Raw genomic sequence first — 19,814 nt, 5'->3', positions numbered from 1 at the left:
ATTTTATGTTATAATATCTAGAAAAAAAAAACGAAATAGAAAAATAGAAATAGAAAACCGATGCTAGTTTTCTGGGGTTGGAGGTGGGAACAGGTGATAACTATAACTGAGTATGAGAGATTTTTCTGGAGATAGAAAGGATCTGAATCTGGATTATGGTGATGGTTGCAAACTCTGTTGAATTATTAAAAAGTAGTATATGTACATTTAATATAGTTGAAACTTGTGCTTTGAAAATTATGCCTCAATAAGACTTTTGGAGGAAATAAAGAACCTTTATTCTTTATTTAAATGATTCCTCTTTCTGGTGTGCTTCTTTGTCACTTAAGATATTATTTTAATTAGTTTAATAGCTGGATTGACTTGTAGTTTATATATTCTACTTTCTACTCTTCATTAATTTTCTCAGCAAAGATTTATCAAGCTTATTTTTCTTAGTTAACATATATATATATATATATATATATATTTAAAGAGTGAGAAACATAGCTTGCTTTTAGTTTTTGAAGCTTATCTTTTTGCTTCTTCTTTTTTTTTTTTTTTTGTCTGAACCTTTCTTTTCAGTAGGTTTATCCAAGATCAGGTACCTTGTGTTTACTTTGATATTTGATACCTAGAGGTCTTCTTATAATTTTGTGGTCATACTGGCAGAGTTTCTCTCTTAAATATACATAACTTTTTCCTATTATTTGTTTTTATTTTTTCTCTTCCTTTCCTTTCCCATCAGTTGCTGTTTATTATTCCTATATACTCTAGACCCTTAATGTAAAACTGATAGATTGTATAGAAAGTAGGTTGTTTATAAATGGATGACAGTACCTGCTCATTGAAATGGGAAGCTATCTCCTTTGGAAACAAAAGAAAAGGTTGTACCTCAAAAACAAAAAACTAAAAACAACAAAACCAGTGCCATCTGAAAGGCTATCAATAAAAAAAAATCTTAGCTAAGTAACAGTGTCTTATAAGAGATTTGATATGGGCCAGTTGGTAGTGTGGTGGTTAAGGTGACTAGATTCTATATGGCTGGCTGTGTGGTTGAAGTCCTTGATTCAGCAACCTAAGAAACAAGTCAGGTATGTGTACGTGCACGCTGCAATCCCAAAAGGTGGGCGGGGTGGGAGAATGGAGAAGAAGGGATTATGGTGTGACAATCCCCAATGGGGGATACTTTCTCACTTTTCTTTTCTCTTTCTCTCCAGTGCATTTACCCTTTAACAAATTTAAAAGGTGAAACAAAACAAAACTGTGATTAAAACTGTATGTATATATGTATACACACATGTATGTATATACACATGCATGCATGTATGTACCTATATACACAAATATACACACATACATATGTGTATATATACACATATAGTATATATAGGTATATACATTGTGTGTGTATATGTGTGTGTGTGTGTGTGTGTGTGTATATATATATGTATAACATTAAGTGGGAAAGTCATGACATATTTTTCTGTTTTTCTACACAAAAAAATGTATCATGACTTTCCTGACAACCCAATATATATACAAATACACACACACATAGTACCATAGTACCATAAAGCTGAGTATTTTACAGTCAATTTCACTTAAAGAAGTAGTTTAGGGACCAGCAGTTAGTGTAATGACTATGTCGCTGGACTCCCACGTAGTCGACCACGGTTCGAGTCCTGGACCCGGTGGCTTAAACTCACGCCGGGCGTGTGTGCGTGTGTGCCCAAGATCCCGAGAAGAACTAGTTTAAAAATAATAGGACTGAATTCTTGTTACTAAAGCTTTAGAAACTTTCTGTGGGGTTAACAATCCACTCTGCTCAAATTTTCATGCCAACTAAAAATACCAGTGAAATGTAACTTCTGTTTAACAATTATATTCAGTGTTCATCAGCATTATATTGAAAAAATGCTAAGTTGTAAGATAATGAATTCACAATTTATTTAATTTCACGGAGCCTTGAGACTTTGTACCCAGTGCCATTTGCAAATAGTAAATTCTTTTCCTTTCCATAAAAATGCTAGCTCCTCTGAACTTCATACCGTTAGGCAATACCTAACTTCTCAACAAACTTTCTGGTTATTCCCTATTGGTGGTGGAAGACTTTGGTTTTCTGCTTACTGATTTTAGCCTGCACTAATCAGTAGTCAGTGGAACACTCCAGAGAAGTCTTACGCAGATACCCAGAGTTCTCCCTCTGTGTACCTTCGTCCTCTTGGCACTTTGTCTTATGAATTCTATATGCCTAGAAACTCTCAGGGCAGTAAGATGGCAATAGGAAGTTCACCTCATTTTCTTACTATCCCTCTGAGATTAAAAAAAAAACGAAATAGAAAAATAGAAATAGAAAACCGATGCTAGTTTTCTGGGGTTGGAGGTGGGAACAGGTGATAACTATAACTGAGTATGAGAGATTTTTCTGGAGATAGAAAGGATCTGAATCTGGATTATGGTGATGGTTGCAAACTCTGTTGAATTATTAAAAAGTAGTATATGTACATTTAATATAGTTGAAACTTGTGCTTTGAAAATTATGCCTCAATAAGACTTTTGGAGGAAATAAAGAACCTTTATTCTTTATTTAAATGATTCCTCTTTCTGGTGTGCTTCTTTGTCACTTAAGATATTATTTTAATTATTTTAATAGCTGGATTGACTTGTAGGTTATATATTCTACTCTTCATTAATTTTCTCAGCAAAGATTTATCAAGCTTATTTTTCTTAGTTAACATATATATATATATATATATATATATTTAAAGAGTGAGAAACATAGCTTGCTTTTAGTTTTTGAAGCTTATCTTTTTGCTTCTTCTTTTTTTTTTTTTTTTGTCTGAACCTTTCTTTTCAGTAGGTTTATCCAAGATCAGGTACCTTGTGTTTACTTTGATATTTGATACCTAGAGGTCTTCTTATAATTTTGTGGTCATACTGGCAGAGTTTCTCTCTTAAATATACATAACTTTTTCCTATTATTTGTTTTTATTTTTTCTCTTCCTTTCCTTTCCCATCAGTTGCTGTTTATTATTCCTATATACTCTAGACCCTTAATGTAAAACTGATAGATTGTATAGAAAGTAGGTTGTTTATAAATGGATGACAGTACCTGCTCATTGAAATGGGAAGCTATCTCCTTTGGAAACAAAAGAAAAGGTTGTACCTCAAAAACAAAAAACTAAAAACAACAAAACCAGTGCCATCTGAAAGGCTATCAATAAAAAAAAATCTTAGCTAAGTAACAGTGTCTTATAAGAGATTTGATATGGGCCAGTTGGTAGTGTGGTGGTTAAGGTGACTAGATTCTATATGGCTGGCTGTGTGGTTGAAGTCCTTGATTCAGCAACCTAAGAAACAAGTCAGGTATGTGTGCGTGCACGCTGCAATCCCAAAAGGTGGGCGGGGTGGGAGAATGGAGAAGAAGGGATTATGGTGTGACAATCCCCAATGGGGGATACTTTCTCACTTTTCTTTTCTCTTTCTCTCCAGTGCATTTACCCTTTAACAAATTTAAAAGGTGAAACAAAACAAAACTGTGATTAAAACTGTATGTATATATGTATACACACATGTATGTATATACACATGCATGCATGTATGTACCTATATACACAAATATACACACATACATATGTGTATATATACACATATAGTATATATAGGTATATACATTGTGTGTGTATATGTGTGTGTGTGTGTGTGTGTGTGTATATATATATGTATAACATTAAGTGGGAAAGTCATGACATATTTTTCTGTTTTTCTACACAAAAAAATGTATCATGACTTTCCTGACAACCCAATATATATACAAATACACACACACATAGTACCATAGTACCATAAAGCTGAGTATTTTACAGTCAATTTCACTTAAAGAAGTAGTTTAGGGACCAGCAGTTAGTGTAATGACTATGTCGCTGGACTCCCACGTAGTCGACCACGGTTCGAGTCCTGGACCCGGTGGCTTAAACTCACGCCGGGCGTGTGTGCGTGTGTGCCCAAGATCCCGAGAAGAACTAGTTTAAAAATAATAGGACTGAATTCTTGTTACTAAAGCTTTAGAAACTTTCTGTGGGGTTAACAATCCACTCTGCTCAAATTTTCATGCCAACTAAAAATACCAGTGAAATGTAACTTCTGTTTAACAATTATATTCAGTGTTCATCAGCATTATATTGAAAAAATGCTAAGTTGTAAGATAATGAATTCACAATTTATTTAATTTCACGGAGCCTTGAGACTTTGTACCCAGTGCCATTTGCAAATAGTAAATTCTTTTCCTTTCCATAAAAATGCTAGCTCCTCTGAACTTCATACCGTTAGGCAATACCTAACTTCTCAACAAACTTTCTGGTTATTCCCTATTGGTGGTGGAAGACTTTGGCTTTCTGCTTACTGATTTTAGCCTGCACTAATCAGTAGTCAGTGGAACACTCCAGAGAAGTCTTACGCAGATACCCAGAGTTCTCCCTCTGTGTACCTTCGTCCTCTTGGCACTTTGTCTTATGAATTCTATATGCCTAGAAACTCTCAGGGCAGTAAGATGGCAATAGGAAGTTCACCTCATTTTCTTACTATCCCTCTGAGATTGCTGGGCTGTGTTGTCTGATTTGGTGTCTTGAAAAACCACCATTTCATATATAGTGTCTGGGTTTTTTGGTTGTCTCAAGAGTGGAAATTGACCACCAGTATTGTTCCATCTTGGTAAGAAGTAGGAATCACTGTTTTTTATTTAACAGTCCCAACCTGGCACTAGCTACTATTTAGCAATTCTATTCCATTCTCATAGATTAATGCTTCCTAAGGTGTGGCTCAGTGGTCCCTGAGGCTCATATAAGGGTTCACAAAAATAAAACTATTTTTAAAATAATAATTACTGACATTTTCTCACTTTATTCTTATCCTCTTAAGAGTGTATAGTTGATTTTTCCAGTGAGGTGTGATAACATAATTATTCCAACAGATAATAATTTTTAAAATTTCTTTTATAATTTCTCATTTACATTTAATTATTTTACATCTTTGTGGGGTACAATATAGCTTTTCAAAACATGCATGTACTGTATAATATATCAAGGATATATTAGTTTTAATTTCTATATAGTAAACATCAATAAATATGATCCACATGTAAAAAATCTCTATTAGGTCCTCAATAGATTTGAGGAGCCCAGAGACCTAGGAAGTAATTTTGAGGATTATCATCTTTGACCATAATCTAATACTGCTGGAGGAGAGATGTAAGTTCTTTTCCTTATGTTTCCAAAGTGAGGATAAAACTCAAAAGTATGGGAGGAACAATTCCAGCTTCTTCTACACCTTGATCACTCATCTCTTCCCTCCCCTCTCCCACATCGTGTTCCTTATATTATTTCTCAGCTCTTGCACTGTCAACCTCTGCCTGTCTAAAGGATCACTTGCGTAGCATACACGTATATTCTATTATTATCTTCTAACTTTATGTAAGAAAGTCAAAGCTAACATCATCTTTTAGCTACCACCTCACCTCATTTTTCTGTTACCATTCAGAGTTAAATACCTTGCAGAAACTGTCCACACCTGTCTCTTCTTTTCCTCTAATTTTTTAAAAAAATACATCAGTCTCCTGTTTTTGTATTTCCACTGAAAGTACATTTGTTTGGGTTACCAATGATAATGATGTTGGAAAATCCTGCTTATTTTATTTGGTCTCTTTACAGATTAGCCATGCCTCAATATTCCCTCCTTCACACGCATCCTCTGGTGACTTCAAGACCTAAGAGACTACGCTTTGTATTGTCTTTTCTTCCTCAATCTCTTTTCCTTTTCCTCTACTCAAATTCTAAGTGCTGGAATGCCTCTGAGTTCTAACATGAGTCCTTTACTCTTTGCTATCTCTAGTCTTCCTAGGTGATCCAGTTCAGACCATCTAGAGGCTAGTTTTACTCAATTTTATATCAGGAGTTCTGGTCTCCACCATGAGAAGCAAATACATATATCACTGTAGCAGTAGCAATAATTGTAATTGTTTCCACTTGTAGGCTATTATGAATAATGCTACTATGACTATTTACATACATGTTTTTGTGTAAACATAAGTAGTCATTTTTCTTAGGTGGTTATCTGTGAGAATTGCTGGGTTATATGATAAATTTATCATTTAGTTTTTTGTTTTTTTTTTTTCACTATAGGGCGTGTGCACTCGCCAGACAGACAGAGAGAGAGAGACAGAAAGTGAGAAATCACCCCCCAGGAGGGATGGTCACGCTGCAATCCCTTCTCCTCCATTCTCCTCTTGGGATCTTGGGCACGCACGCACATGCGCCCAGCGTGAGTTTTAAGCCACCGGGTCCGGGATGCGAACCGCGGTCAACTACGTGGGAGTCCAGCGACATAGCCATTATGCTAACTGCTGGTTCCCTGTCATTTAGTTTTAATAAATTCCAAGTTGGTTTAAAGTAGCTGCATCATTTCACATTCCCATCAGCAATATAGGAGGGCTTCACTTCTCCACATCCTTGTCAATACATGTTCTTTTTAATAATAGCTGTTTTAGTGTGTATGAAGTAGTATTTCATTTCAGTTTTAATGTGCATTTCCTAGTAATGTTAAGTACCCTTTTATGTGTTTCTTAGCCATGTGTATTATTTCCTTTAGTGAAATTAAAATCTTTCACTAATTTTAAAATTGGGTTATTTGTCCTTATGCAAACACATTCTTCCAATTCATGCCTTATCTTTTCATCTTTTCTTAATAGTGTCTTTTGAAGTATAAAAGTTTCCGATTTATTTTGAAAAGGAGTTTGTTTTTGATGATTCATCTAAGAACTCTGCCTAACTCAAGGTCATGACATTTTTTTTTTTACTTACATTTAGATGCGCAATCTATCTTACCTCTGAAATACAGCTTAATTCTATGTAATTTTTCTATCTCCAGAATTACCACCTTAATTGGACAATTCTAGAAAGTATCTCCTAGCAGACGCCCCGCCCCCCCCCAAAGGCTTTTGCCTTAGGGTGCGTATGCTTAAGGGGGAGGGAAAGTGAGAATGGGATCTTGTACATGCATACACACACACAAAAGGTGTTAGTTTGAAGCCATCAGCTCGAGGACTCAAACTGTGGTAGGCCATGTGGGAGTCTTTCGACAACCAGTCTTTGGCTACTAGTACGCCATATACTTACTCCTTCCACCTCTTTTTTAAACATTACTTTTATTTATTTCTTCCATGAAAGATAGAGAAAGAGAGAAAAAGTAACTTCGGCAGGGTCTTGATGCCATGATTCACCCTGCAGCTCATCAGCCTCAGCTTATGGCATGTGATGTAGTCAGAGAGAGGTCTACAGATTGTGAACACAGAACCTTTCCATGTGGGTCAGTCTTATAGAGCTTTGCATTACTGCTGTGACATAGCCTTTCTCCAATCAGTTCCCCACAGAACAGCAACAGTGATTTTACCTCCTCTTAAATGTGATCATGCACTTTCCTGTAAAACACACTCTAATGGCTTTGGGTTGCACTGCGATTAAAAACCTAACCTTTTTATGATGGCCAACAGACTCTTCCAAACTTTTCCAATCTCATCTTTTATTTCCTTCCTTGTTTACTATATTCCTACTAAACAGGCTTTCTCTTCTTGCCTTGAAAATACAAAGCTTTTTCCTTTATAGGCTGAGAGCCTTAGCCTTTGCTGTTTTCTCTGCCTGAAATACTCTTTCTTCAGCTTTTGAATGACTGGCTGCTTTTTAAGCTTCAAATCTGAGCGCAAATATTTGCTCCTAAAGAAAGGACTTCCTTTCCCTCCCTTAACCAGTCTATCACTTTGCTTATATACTTACAGGACTTCCAGTCTTATCTCTCTGCCTTCTCAACTAGAATGTGGGCTCTGGGAAGTTAGTGATTTAGAGTATCTTGCTTACTACTCTGATCCCAGTGTTCATTTTGATACTTAACACTTGGTAGGTGCCCAGTAAATATTTGTTGAATATATTCATGAAATTATTGGTCTTATCAAATGATTTTCTTTTCAGTTAAGAATGCTCAATTATTTATTTATTTATTAGAGGTTTTTGCTATAGGGTGCGTGCACTCGCCAGAAAGACAGACAGAGACAGACAGAAAGCAAGAAATCACCCCTCCTTCTCCTCCATTCTCCTCCTGGGAACTTGGGCACGCACACAGCCCAGCATGAGCTTATGCTACTGGGTCCGGGACTCGAACTCACTCTTGGTCAACTACATGGGAGTCCAGTGACATAGCCATTATGCTAACTGCTGGTCCCAAGAGTTCTCAATTATTCTCAAAAAGCAGTTACTCATAAATAAATGCTTCAAATAACACATGCGAAAAGATTTTAAGTAAGATTTTAAACAAATTCTTGTTTATATTCAATTTGATATCAAAATGGTCATCAAACTTGCATATTTTTTCAATGAATTTTCTATTCCCAACTTATTAGCTATTACTGTAATTTAAAAAGCTCAGATTTAAACTGTATATTTGGCGCCAGAAAGTGTAGTAGTAAAATATTATGCTCTGTGAGGCAAAACCACATGAGAAGGTTTCCAATACCTGTCTAGAGACCTCTCTGACTATGCTAGGCATATGCCTGTCCATTATCCATGAATGAGTGAAGCCTGGGAGAGGAACATGGCATAGGACCCTGAGGGGTACTGTCTCTCTCTATCTCGCTTATGGAAGAAATAAATGAGTAAACTTAAAAACAAAAACAAAAACTGTATGCTCACTTAAGAAAGATGGTCTTTCATCGGGATTTTGCGCCCATCCACTTTCTATTAGAGAGATCATAAGTGCTCGATGAGGTATATCAAATGGCAGACTTTCTTCACTAGTGTCAGGTCGATGTCCTTGTGATACACTATACATAATCTGCAAAGGATTGGTGACTTCTGTCAAAACAAATACGTTTCATTTATTACAAGTATATTATGATCCAGTATATTAAATACATTCCCAACACATCAGGTGAAAATGAAGATATCTTTATATTTCAGGAATAATGCACTACTCCACTTTCTGTGTGAAAGAAGCATTTATATCCCAGTCATTGTCAGAGGTATGCACCCTGTGGGAGGTCTGCATCCTCACCTCTTGATTCTGACCTTGTCCATGGGATTTGATTTGTCCATGAAAAGTAAGTACAGAAAAGCCAAGCAGAGCCAAGAAGGGTTATAGCAGCGAGTATCTAATGTAAATGAGAAATAAATGTTTATTTTGTAAATTACTGAGAATTTGAGGTTGTTTGTTACATAGTGTGCTTACCTATACAAATCTAAAAATAAAGAAAAAACAATATCACTAGGGAATGAAAAAGACAAGAGTATTCTTAAATGTTTGCTGGTCTCATAGAAGGATTATTACTTACATTTTCATGTGAAGAATTTTACAGTTAGACTAGATTTTAGAAACAGTAATTCAAAATTCTCATTCTGCAGATGACAAAATGAGAACTCAGAGATTTAATGGACTGATCATAAAGCTAATTACTGTTGGAACAAAAAAAGAATTTAGGTTTTCCTGATCCTTGTTCTAATATATTTTCTAGTTTACAGTGAATTCACAACTGATCCTTAGTCCAGCACACTTTGTAGTGTATGGTACAATCATAATCGATAAAGTGTTATGTTTTGAACAAAATGAATGATAAGGAGATTTAAAATAAAAGGAGCTATAGATAGCTCTGAAAGTCACCTACCACCATGATGTCACCTAGAATAAGAAAGACAAGGTATGCTTACCTTCAAAAGGCTGTTTTCTGGATAACACTTCCCACATGATAACTGCATAGCTGTTTTAAATAAAAACATATTTTACACATTATAAACAAACTTTAAATAATTAATTAAATTGCATTAATTTAAAAAGCTGACTGGAAATACAGTTTTTGAAAGTGATAAGGATAAGGCAGTGAAATGCTACATAAGGAACCAACAAGAGGAATGTACATACAGTATCCAGTCTGTTCTTTTTAAAAAATTAAACTGAATTTGAAATGACTATAATAAAAGCTTAAAGTTATGTGTAAGGATAACTTCTTGTGGATGATTTAATGGTCACTCTGAATATCCAGATAAGCTATGCTCATCCAATTACACGAGTCTATCTTTCATACAAAGCAAAGAGCAATAGAAGGCATTGTATCATGTAGCTCAATTCTGTTGACTTTTTTCTGGTCTCAGTCCTGTCTTCTTTAGAGTGAAAATATTCTGCCCACAATTTTTCTTCAGTTTTCAATGACCTGGTTATATTGCATGAATTTTACACTTAGGATAAAGGATTAAATAGGATATAGAAGTTGTGCTACATCCTCAAATTAACTGCATTGAAGATGGATAATGAAATTGATTAGGCATCAACATATTGCCTCATAAGGAGAGTGAACATTAGCGAGAGAATTCCCACCAAAATCAAGAAGTGATATTTTCTCTGACTGAGAATACTGAAATTGAACTCAAGGAATAATTTACAAAACTAATGGACTAATAAGATTTAAATGGAATCATCTTTCTAGAATAAAACCAGCTTTTAAGAATTGTTCGGGAAGTCAGCAGATGGGATAATGTTATATCACTCCCACGTAGTAGACGTGGTAGACTGCGGTTTGAGTCCTGGACCCAGCGGCTTAAACTCACACTGGGTGTGTGTATGTGTGTGCCCAAAATCCCTAAAGGAGAATGGAGGAGAAGGGACTGTGGAATGGCTATTTCCCCTGGTGGGTGATTTCTTACTTTCTGTCTCTCTGGTGAGTGCATGCGCCCTATAGCAAAAAGCTCTTAAAAAAATGGGACCAGTAGTTAGCGTAATGGCTATGTCACTGGACTCCCATGTAGCCGACTAGTATCAAAAGCAATGTATTAAGTGTATTATGAGATTATAGGTAATCTGTATCTGAAACATGAAAACATGATCTTATCAAACACACAGATTTGTTGTATAAAGAATTCACACATATGTGGCCAGCAGGTGGTGTGGTGGTTAAGTGCACTGGACTCCTACATGGCCGACTGGGTTCAAGTCCTGGACCTGATGTCCTGCTTTCTCACTTTTCCTCTCTCTCTGTCTCTCTCTCTCTGTATCCCTCTCTGGCCAAATTAAGATAAATAAATAAATAAAGTTAAATAAAATAATTATTTTTTAAAAAAGAATTCACACATATACAAATATTAGAGATACTTTAAATAGAAATACTTCCAGTATGTTTAAGAGTTTATTTATTGCTCAAAAATGTCCTATAGATTTCAGAAATGAAAGGCTATTAAATATGACATGAGACTTATAGCTAAGATATTAGGGAAATACCATTTTCCTCTGCCTCTCCTAGTCACAAGTGATAAAAACCTCTGAGTATCAAATTATAAATTAGTAAAAGTTGCTTAAATAAGTCACCTTTAATTTGAAAAATATTAACCACTGTGACTTTTTTTTTTTTGGGAGAGGTTTTTGCTATAGGGCGCTTGCGCTCGCCAGACAGACAGAGAGAGACATAGAGACAGAAAGCGAGAAATCACCCCCCAGGGGGGATGGTCACGCCGCAATCCCTTCTCCTCCATTCTCCTCTCGGGATCTTGAACACGCACGCACAGGTGCCCGGCGTGAGTTTTAAGCCACCGGGTCCGGGATGCGAACCGCGGTCAACTACATGGGAGTCCAGTGACATAGCTATTACGCTAACTGCTGGTCCCATCACTGTGACTTCTGATTAATTTTCACCGTAGTTTAAAGAATAAAAATCATACTTTGAAATGTAGTTTCAAAGGCTGGCTCTATGTCCTAATGGTTAAGGAAGCCACATTCCACATGGCCAGCTACGTAGCTCAAAACCCCACCCTGGTGGCTTGAAAAACACGCCAGGCAGGTGTGTATGTGCCCCAAATCCTGATGGGTTGAAGAAATGGAGAAGGGATGGCAGTATGACCACACTTCACTGGGGATTGCTTTCTCCCTCTCTATTTCTCTCTTTTTCTGGCAAGTGCACATACATTATGGCAAGTTGAAAAAAATGTAGCTTCAAAGTTCTGGCTGGTTATTTTTGTGTTTTAGACAAGGTTAACTCTGATAAAAATCAACACACTATACCTATATATATCGTGCTTGACACTGGCCCTTGATTTTTGTCCAGGTTCATAGTTTTCAGGTGGCATGTAGATAATTGTTCCTCCTTCTGGTGCAGATTTGCTATTCCGTGATTGGGAGAGGGACATCATGCGCCATTTTGATAAACCAAAATCTGCAATCTGTAGAGGAAAAAAAAGTAAGAACTTGAATTAAAAACTTTCTTTAAAAAGTCTAAGAATTAATTATCTTTGTGTATATTGGCTTCATTTAACTATCAGACTAGAGGAAATATATCTACTGACTTGAAGTCTAGCACAATACTATACATTTTAGAAGGCAGACTAACAGTTTTTGCCTTATATTCTGAATGAGTGTATAAACTGAAAACTTTAAACGAAAAATAGCTTTATAGCACCTGCTTTTCAAATATATCTACATCTCATGAGACTGCTAAATCTAAATCTACTCATATCTCATACAATTACCATTGGGCATTATGTGTAACATGGATTTACATGGTCTTATTCTTAATGACCTAAAGTATCATCCTTATAATTTGAAATATGCAAAATATAAACAATAGAAAAGTCATTGTAATATATGATTTACACTTACCAATAAAAGAATCACATCTAGTGGCAACAGTATAGTTAGCAAATGAAGTATATGTATGTGACTTTGGGTACCTAAAGAATTATCAGTGACATTGTGTACCTTTGATACATTATTTTTAGTTTTATTTCAGGTGTAAATCTTGTACAGATGTTACAGAATGGTTTATAACTTCACTAAATATTTAATAGATTCCTTATTTTTTAAAAAATGAAAGACAAAATGTAACAAACAAAACCAGTATATACTAGACAAGGGAGTATGGAAAACCTTTAAGGACATTTTAATTACTTAGACCTTTATGTTGCATACTATAGAAGTCAACAGAATGAAATGAGCTCCATCCAGCACACCATTTAAATTTCAATTATTTAAGTCTTATATATTTTTAAAGAACTATTTACTTAATTTTATTTATTATTATTATTTTCTAATTTGACCAGAGAGAGAAAGAGAAAGGGAAAGTAAGAAAACAAGCCACCAAGTCCGGGACTCAAACAGCAGCTGCCCATGTGGGAGTCCAGTGCCTTAACCACTATGCCTCCTGCTGGCCTCCAAGTCTTATATTTTTACTAATTAAAATAAAATTATTTTTATTAGCATATGGATAAAAATGAGAGAAAAAAAAATCACTCGTGCCTCAAAAAAGGAGGGGTAGAATACTTCAATTGTTCATACATTTATTGTAATAAAAGGGTAAGTCTAAGAAGCAAAATTAGAAAGCACCAAGAGAAAACATGCTGTCAACATACAAAGAACCAAGATTGATACTGAAAGGCAACATAGCATGTGGCTAAGAACCCAACCGCACAGATTATTTAGATTTAGGTTCCAATCCTAGCATTTAGTTAGCTGTGTGACCTTGAGCAAGTTGTTTACTTTCTCTATGCTCAGATTGCCCATTTGTAAAATGGGGATAATCTACATCATAGGGTCTACTGAGAAAATTTAATGAGCTAAATAAAACACTCAGAATAATACCTGGCACATAATCAGTAATCTATGTGTTAGTTACCACTGCTGATGTTTTGTAGATAGGACATTTCTAGAGGTTGCTCTTATTCATATAGTATCATCAAGATCAGTATAGTTTTAGGCCCCTGAATTGCTTTTGGGTAGTAATAATAGTCTAGGGACTGACTATTCCACTCATTCCCACTTGCCACTGCAAACTCTATCCCTCCTCCCTATCACCTAAAAGCAAAAATAAGACTCCACTTGCTCACATGCCAGGCTAATAAGCATTATTATACTGAGTAAAGTTTTATTGGTGCTACAGTGAAAAATGCTACAAACAAAACTGGGGATAGGATCTCACCTTATACTGAACATAATTTGCAAACTACTGTGCTAACTAATGGTTTGAAAACAGTGCTGGAGAAGACATATTCCTGAGCTGGCTTCCTTATATGCTCCTTTTTCCTCACCTAAGATCCTCATCTTTGTGTTTTCATACCTGGCCTAGAACCTACTTAATCAGAATTCCTTCTAATCACTGTTTTAGTTTGGCTTTCACACTGAACTGTACATTTCCTCTTTCTTTATTACAACCAATACCATACAAGAAAGACATAATTTATTGAATCAGAACCATGAGCCGAAGAGAAGAAAACCTGTAAGCCCAGAATGCAATAGAATAAATAAGTGTATAATTTTTTGAGGGTTTGGATAAATATATCATCCAACAATTAAGCAAGAGAACAGAAACTTTTGTTTGACACAAGATCTTAAAATGTACTTCAGGGGCCGGCAAGTGGCATGGTGGTTGAAGGCGCTGGACTCCCACATGACCGACCACAGTTCAAGTCTGGGACCTGGTGGCTTGCTTTCTCACTTCCTCTCTCTCTCTCTGTCTCTCTGATCAAACTGAAAAATAATAATGATAATAATAATAAATAAAGTTAAATAAAATAATTCTAAAAAAATTTTTAAAAAGTACGTCAAAGCTAAAGGTTTTCTTTTTAATTAAAAATGATAAAAAACTAAAAGAAATTAAAATATACTATTCATAATAGTCACTCATAATCCCATTATTCTAGGAGAATAGATATTTTCATTGACATATACTATCCATATCTGTATAATTATAAATCATTTGTGCAAAGCTATGAAGAGCAACCTTGAAGTGTTCTGGTTTCCACATGAGACTGACAGGAGAGTAGAGGAAGGAGATATGGTACATATAAATATCTTCTTTTCAAAGAAGCCTCTCACTGGCTGGTTCATCTATATCTAAAGTGCACTAACAGACACCTGTCTGACAAAGAAACAAGTTAAATGTATTTTTTAAAAAATAGGAATGGTGCAACTTTAATTGATAGTAAATATTTTTCTTTTAGATATTATTTGTGATTAGCATTCCAGTAAGAAAACTTATTTCAAAAAACTGTAGCAAGTTATAAATTTCATTATATCAAACAAATAGGAAGATCAAATAACTGTTATATCTTCTTTCTTTCTTTCTTTTTCTTTTTTTCCTTAGGCTATTGTCATAGGGCATGTAGGCTTGTTGGAGAGGGACTGAGACAGATAAAGTGAGAAATCACCTCACCCCAACCCAGGGAATTGGCCATGCTGCAATCAATTCTCTTCCATTCTCCTCTTGGGATTTTGGGTACTCATGAATGCACATGTGCCCGGTGTGATTTTTGATCTGCCGGGTACAGAACTTGAACCATGGTTGGCCATATGGAAGGCTAGCACCTTAACCACCTTGCCACCTGTGTGCCTGTAATTGTTATTTCTTTATGAATCACTGATGAACTTTGAATTTTAAGACACTTACAGAATAAAAAGTAGAGACACATAAGGAGGCATATACAAAAGTGCCACTAATTTATAAAAATAGTAGCAGAAAGATCAAGTTCTGTACATGTTAAGATAAATAAAAGTTACAAACCCCCTTCTCCCCCAAAAGTCAAGAATATTTAAGTATCAATTCCATAGCTCGGTGGTTAAGTGTTGTGCATGGAAAGCTGGATCCCATAGCTATTCAACTGTAGTTTGAATTCTGGCCCTGGTAGCTTGAAAAACATTCTGGGTTCTTGTGTGCATCTGTCCCCAGATTCTGATGGGATAAAGAAATGGAGGAAAAAAGATTGTGGCATGAATATGTTCCACTGGAGGTCCTTGTTCTCTCTCACTCTCTTTCTTTCTTGGTGAGCACATGTGCCCATTGGCAATTAAAAAAAGGGAAAGAATATTTTAAATTCTACTCATGGTTGCAAAAAAGAAACAAAAGAGTACTCTATTGATTAATTGAAAAGAAAAAAGCAGAGGTAATCAACTATTAGTTTGCTTTTGCTTTCTCTATCAAAATAACTCCTGGAGTGAGATGAAGGAAATAAAGTCCAAGGAGGTTGAAAAATTGATCAAGTACAAGTATCTTTATTTTAAGTTAATGAGAAAACTTGAAAATACTATTAGTTATTTATGGGATAGAATGAAGGGTTACTATAGGATTTCAGAAAAATAAATGTCAGGGGACCAGTTAGTGTAATGGCTATGTTGCTGGACTCCCATGCAGTCAACCACGGTTCGAGTCCTGGACCTGGTAGCTTAAACTTGCGGGGCACATGTGCACGCGTGCCCAAGATCCCAAGAGGAGAATGGAGGGATTGTGGTGTGGTTTTATTGTTTTTATTCACCCTTAGGGGGTGATTTCTTGCTCTGTGTCTCTGTGTCTCCTTCTGTCTTTCTGGTGAGCCCTATAGCAAAACCTCTTCAAAAAAACCCAAAAAGTCGGTCTGACTTTTTAAAAGGAAGAAAATGTTGATTTTGTAAACCTACATATTAGTAGGAAACTATCCTTAACCCGCTTTTTAAAAAAAGATATAGGAAAATTTACAAAGGGCTACTTTTTAAAAAGTTTATTGGGGCTGGCAAGTGGTGTGGTAGTTAGGGGGCTGGGCTGCTACATGACTGACCGTGGTTCGAGTTCCAGATCTGGTGGCTTGCTTTCTCACTTTCCCTCTCTCTCTTTTTCTGCCTCTCTCTGGTCAAGTTAAAAAAATAATAATAATAAATAAAGTAAAATAAAAAATTCTTAAAAAAATAAGTTTAATTCTTTCAGAAGAGAAAGGGGGGAAGGGTGGAGAAGAGGGGAGACAGCCACTCTCAACAGGGTCTTCATGCCACCGCCCTTCTCAAGGAGTATGCCAAAGAAACTGAAGGATTTTTCCCCAAAAGTGCTGATGAACACAATTGCTACTGACATGAAAGTTGGCTCCTAAGGCTGTGTTGTATTCTGAGCTCCATACTGGTTAATATTAATTATGGTTTCAAGACACAAAAAGCCAGCCAATGAAATTTGAGAATGACACAAAGCGGTGAAAGAAACAAAATCCTTGGATTACAGAAATAAAATTCAAAAAGTTTTTAAGCAGTTGAAGCATTTACTCCAATTTAACAAGATAGGATTTGAAGATGCCTAGAACATATTCTGTAAAATACATGATAAGAAGATATGGCTCAAACAATAATATATGAAAAGAAGACCTTTTCAGGACTTTTTGTTTTCACCAAGCCCAATTTGAGGTATGACTATTCCTCCCTCAGGCTAATGAATTTTAAAGAATTATTAATTTAAGTATGTAGGAACAGGGAAATGATCACACCACCACAGGTATATTTTCAGTTCTGAGGATCGAAATTTAAGAGCAATTTAAACAAATAGATATATCTAGATAGTAGCAGGGATTAAATCTCCTGTGATAGGGAAACTGACTGAAGGAACTGAGAGCATTTAGCATGGGAAAGGCTAAAATGCAATTGTTTGTGAAGGGTGAAGAATCACAGTTATCTTCAAATACTGAAGGGCAGTTGTGTGAAAGCAGAATTAGATTTGTTCAGTTTATCATGAAGAGGTAAAAGCAATAGGGAAGAAATCTTGACTGATCATATATTTAAAAAAAGTCAGTCATTCAGGTAAGGATATTCAAACTTTCTTGTCAAGATAACTTACTTGGGAGACAGGGACTATTGTGAGGAATAATAGGACAAGCCCACCATAAAGCTACATTCACCTAATGGCTCTACAATTGATATAACAGATTAGTTTATTTTTTTCTTAACAATAACAAGGCAAAAACTTGCTTTTCTTTTCCATATCAAACCATTTTATTCTAGGGAGATAAAGAAGACAAAGAATCTTCAATAAAGACTTTGTTGGGGCCAGCAGATGGTGCAGCAATTAGGTGGATGGACTCCCACGTAGCTGACTGCATTTTGAACTCTGTTCCTTATGGCTTAAAACTCATGTCAGGCACGTGTGCATGTGTACCCAAGGAAAGACTGCTAGATCTAAAAGGAGTTATAGACTATAACATACCAATTGTTGGGGATCTCAACACCCTACTATCTCCTTTGGACCAATCATCTAGACAAAAAATAAGCAAAGAGATACAGGATCTAAACAATACCATGAATCAAATGGACTTGACAGAAATCTATAGAATCTTCTACCCAAAAACCACGAAGTAAACATTCTTCTCACTCCCACTTGGAACCTTGTAAAAGACTGACCACATGATAGGGCACAAAATAAGCCTTTACAGATTCAAAGGCATAGAAACTATATCCAGTATCTTCTCTATGATAGAATTAAACTTGGTATTAACTTTAGAAAGAACCCATGAAAATACACAATCAGTACTGAAACTAAGAAAACAACTCCTGAATAACTTCATGACTATGGAAGAAATTAAGACTGAAATAAAAAGATTCATGGAAACCAGTGATAATGAAAACACGAGTTTACTTAATCTATGGGACACAGCAAAAGCAGTTATAAGAGGGTAGTTCATAGCAATTAGTATGCACAAGAAAAAAAAGATGGAAAGATGGCAAATGGACAGTCTATTAGGCTTCAGAGAACTGGGGCCTCAGAGAACTGGAAAAACAAAAACATCCAAAAATGCCAGGAGAAAAGAATAAAGATTCAAGCAAAAGTAAATGAACTAAAAAAATAAATGAACTATAGAGAAAATGAATGAAACCAAAAGCTCGTTCTTTGAAAACATAAACTTGATTGACACACTATTAGCTAGACATGGAACTAACCCAAAAGTCCACAAACAGAAGAATGGATTGAAAAAGTGCAGCACATATACTCTATGGAATACTACTCAGCCATAAAACAAACAAACAAACAAACAAACCAGGAAGATCCTGGCATCTAATAGAAAGTGGACAACTATGGAAGATTTACTGTGAGTGAAGGAAGCCAGACTATGAAAGAGAGACATCATATGTTTCCACTTAATATATACTGACTGACTGCATTCTATGGCAGAAACAGAAAGATTAGAGGATACAGAAGCATAGAAAATGGTTATGGATACTGGAGACAGTATGAAAAGAGGGTTGAGGGGGAGTATGAGGAAAGAAATTAAGGAGAAAAATAGAGTAGTAAGACATTTATGGAACACAGAAATGGGTTATTATTTGCTGATGATGTATAATATCCTCAACTGGACTGGTGTGAGGTTTATTCATGTTGGGTAAATTTACTTTACAAATTAAGTGATATACTGTGATTAAATGTATAAAATAAATTAATATAAAATAAAAATAAAAAGGATACAATACATAAGTATCAAAATCTGTCTGTATGAATTTTAACAAAAATGTGTTATTATACAGTGACTTATTAAATCATAAGTGATCTGTGTAAGAGCATAACATGAATTAATCAGAATTTTAAAAAAAAGCCTTTTTAAAACTATTAAGCACAAAAACACAGATAAACTTGTTTAAAAAAGTAAAAAGTAATTACCTTAACATGAAATTCATTATCCAATAAGATATTCTGAGTCTTCAAATCATGATGAAGTAGAGGAGGATTCATATTGTGCAGGTAATTTACACCAAGTGCAATTTCATGTAAGATGCGGAATCTCAATGGCCAAGGAACGTCAGGATACTCAGTTTTCTTTTTGTGTATATATACAAATATAATGAAAATTAGTGTCCATTTAAATTTCACTACATTTAATATTAATGAGAAAATAATACTACAAATATCAAAGTATAACTTCATTTCTAAATAATTTGATATTAGCATTCTTATATCTTACTTTCCTCACAGTTTAGACAAAATAATAACTTTGTAGAACTGATACTGCCTTTTTTTTTTTTTTTATTATGTATGTCTCTTGGTG

The 19,814-nt window shown here is 35.3% G+C and overlaps 1 protein-coding gene across 3 annotated transcripts in view; it reads right to left on the bottom strand.

The window, feature by feature from the left end:
- The window catches only part of RIPK2 (receptor interacting serine/threonine kinase 2), a 50,612-nt gene that overhangs the window by 20,701 nt on the left and 10,097 nt on the right, over window positions 1-19,814 (bottom strand). For all 3 annotated transcript variants that reach the window (XM_006157548.3, XM_006157549.3, XM_027775329.1), the window contains 4 exons: window positions 19,430-19,585; window positions 12,064-12,221; window positions 9,726-9,775; window positions 8,715-8,876 (listed from right to left, as the gene is read on the bottom strand). In XM_006157548.3, the coding sequence (XP_006157610.1) occupies window positions 8,715-8,876; window positions 9,726-9,775; window positions 12,064-12,221; window positions 19,430-19,585 (526 nt within the window). The remainder of the gene's footprint in view (window positions 1-8,714; window positions 8,877-9,725; window positions 9,776-12,063; window positions 12,222-19,429; window positions 19,586-19,814) is intronic.

The sequence above is a fragment of the Tupaia chinensis genome, unplaced genomic scaffold (genome assembly GCF_000334495.1).
Source record: "Tupaia chinensis unplaced genomic scaffold, TupChi_1.0 Scaffold000547_1, whole genome shotgun sequence".
Classification (NCBI taxonomy): Eukaryota; Metazoa; Chordata; class Mammalia; order Scandentia; family Tupaiidae; genus Tupaia; species Tupaia belangeri.
This window is presented reverse-complemented; position numbering and strand designations above follow the sequence as displayed.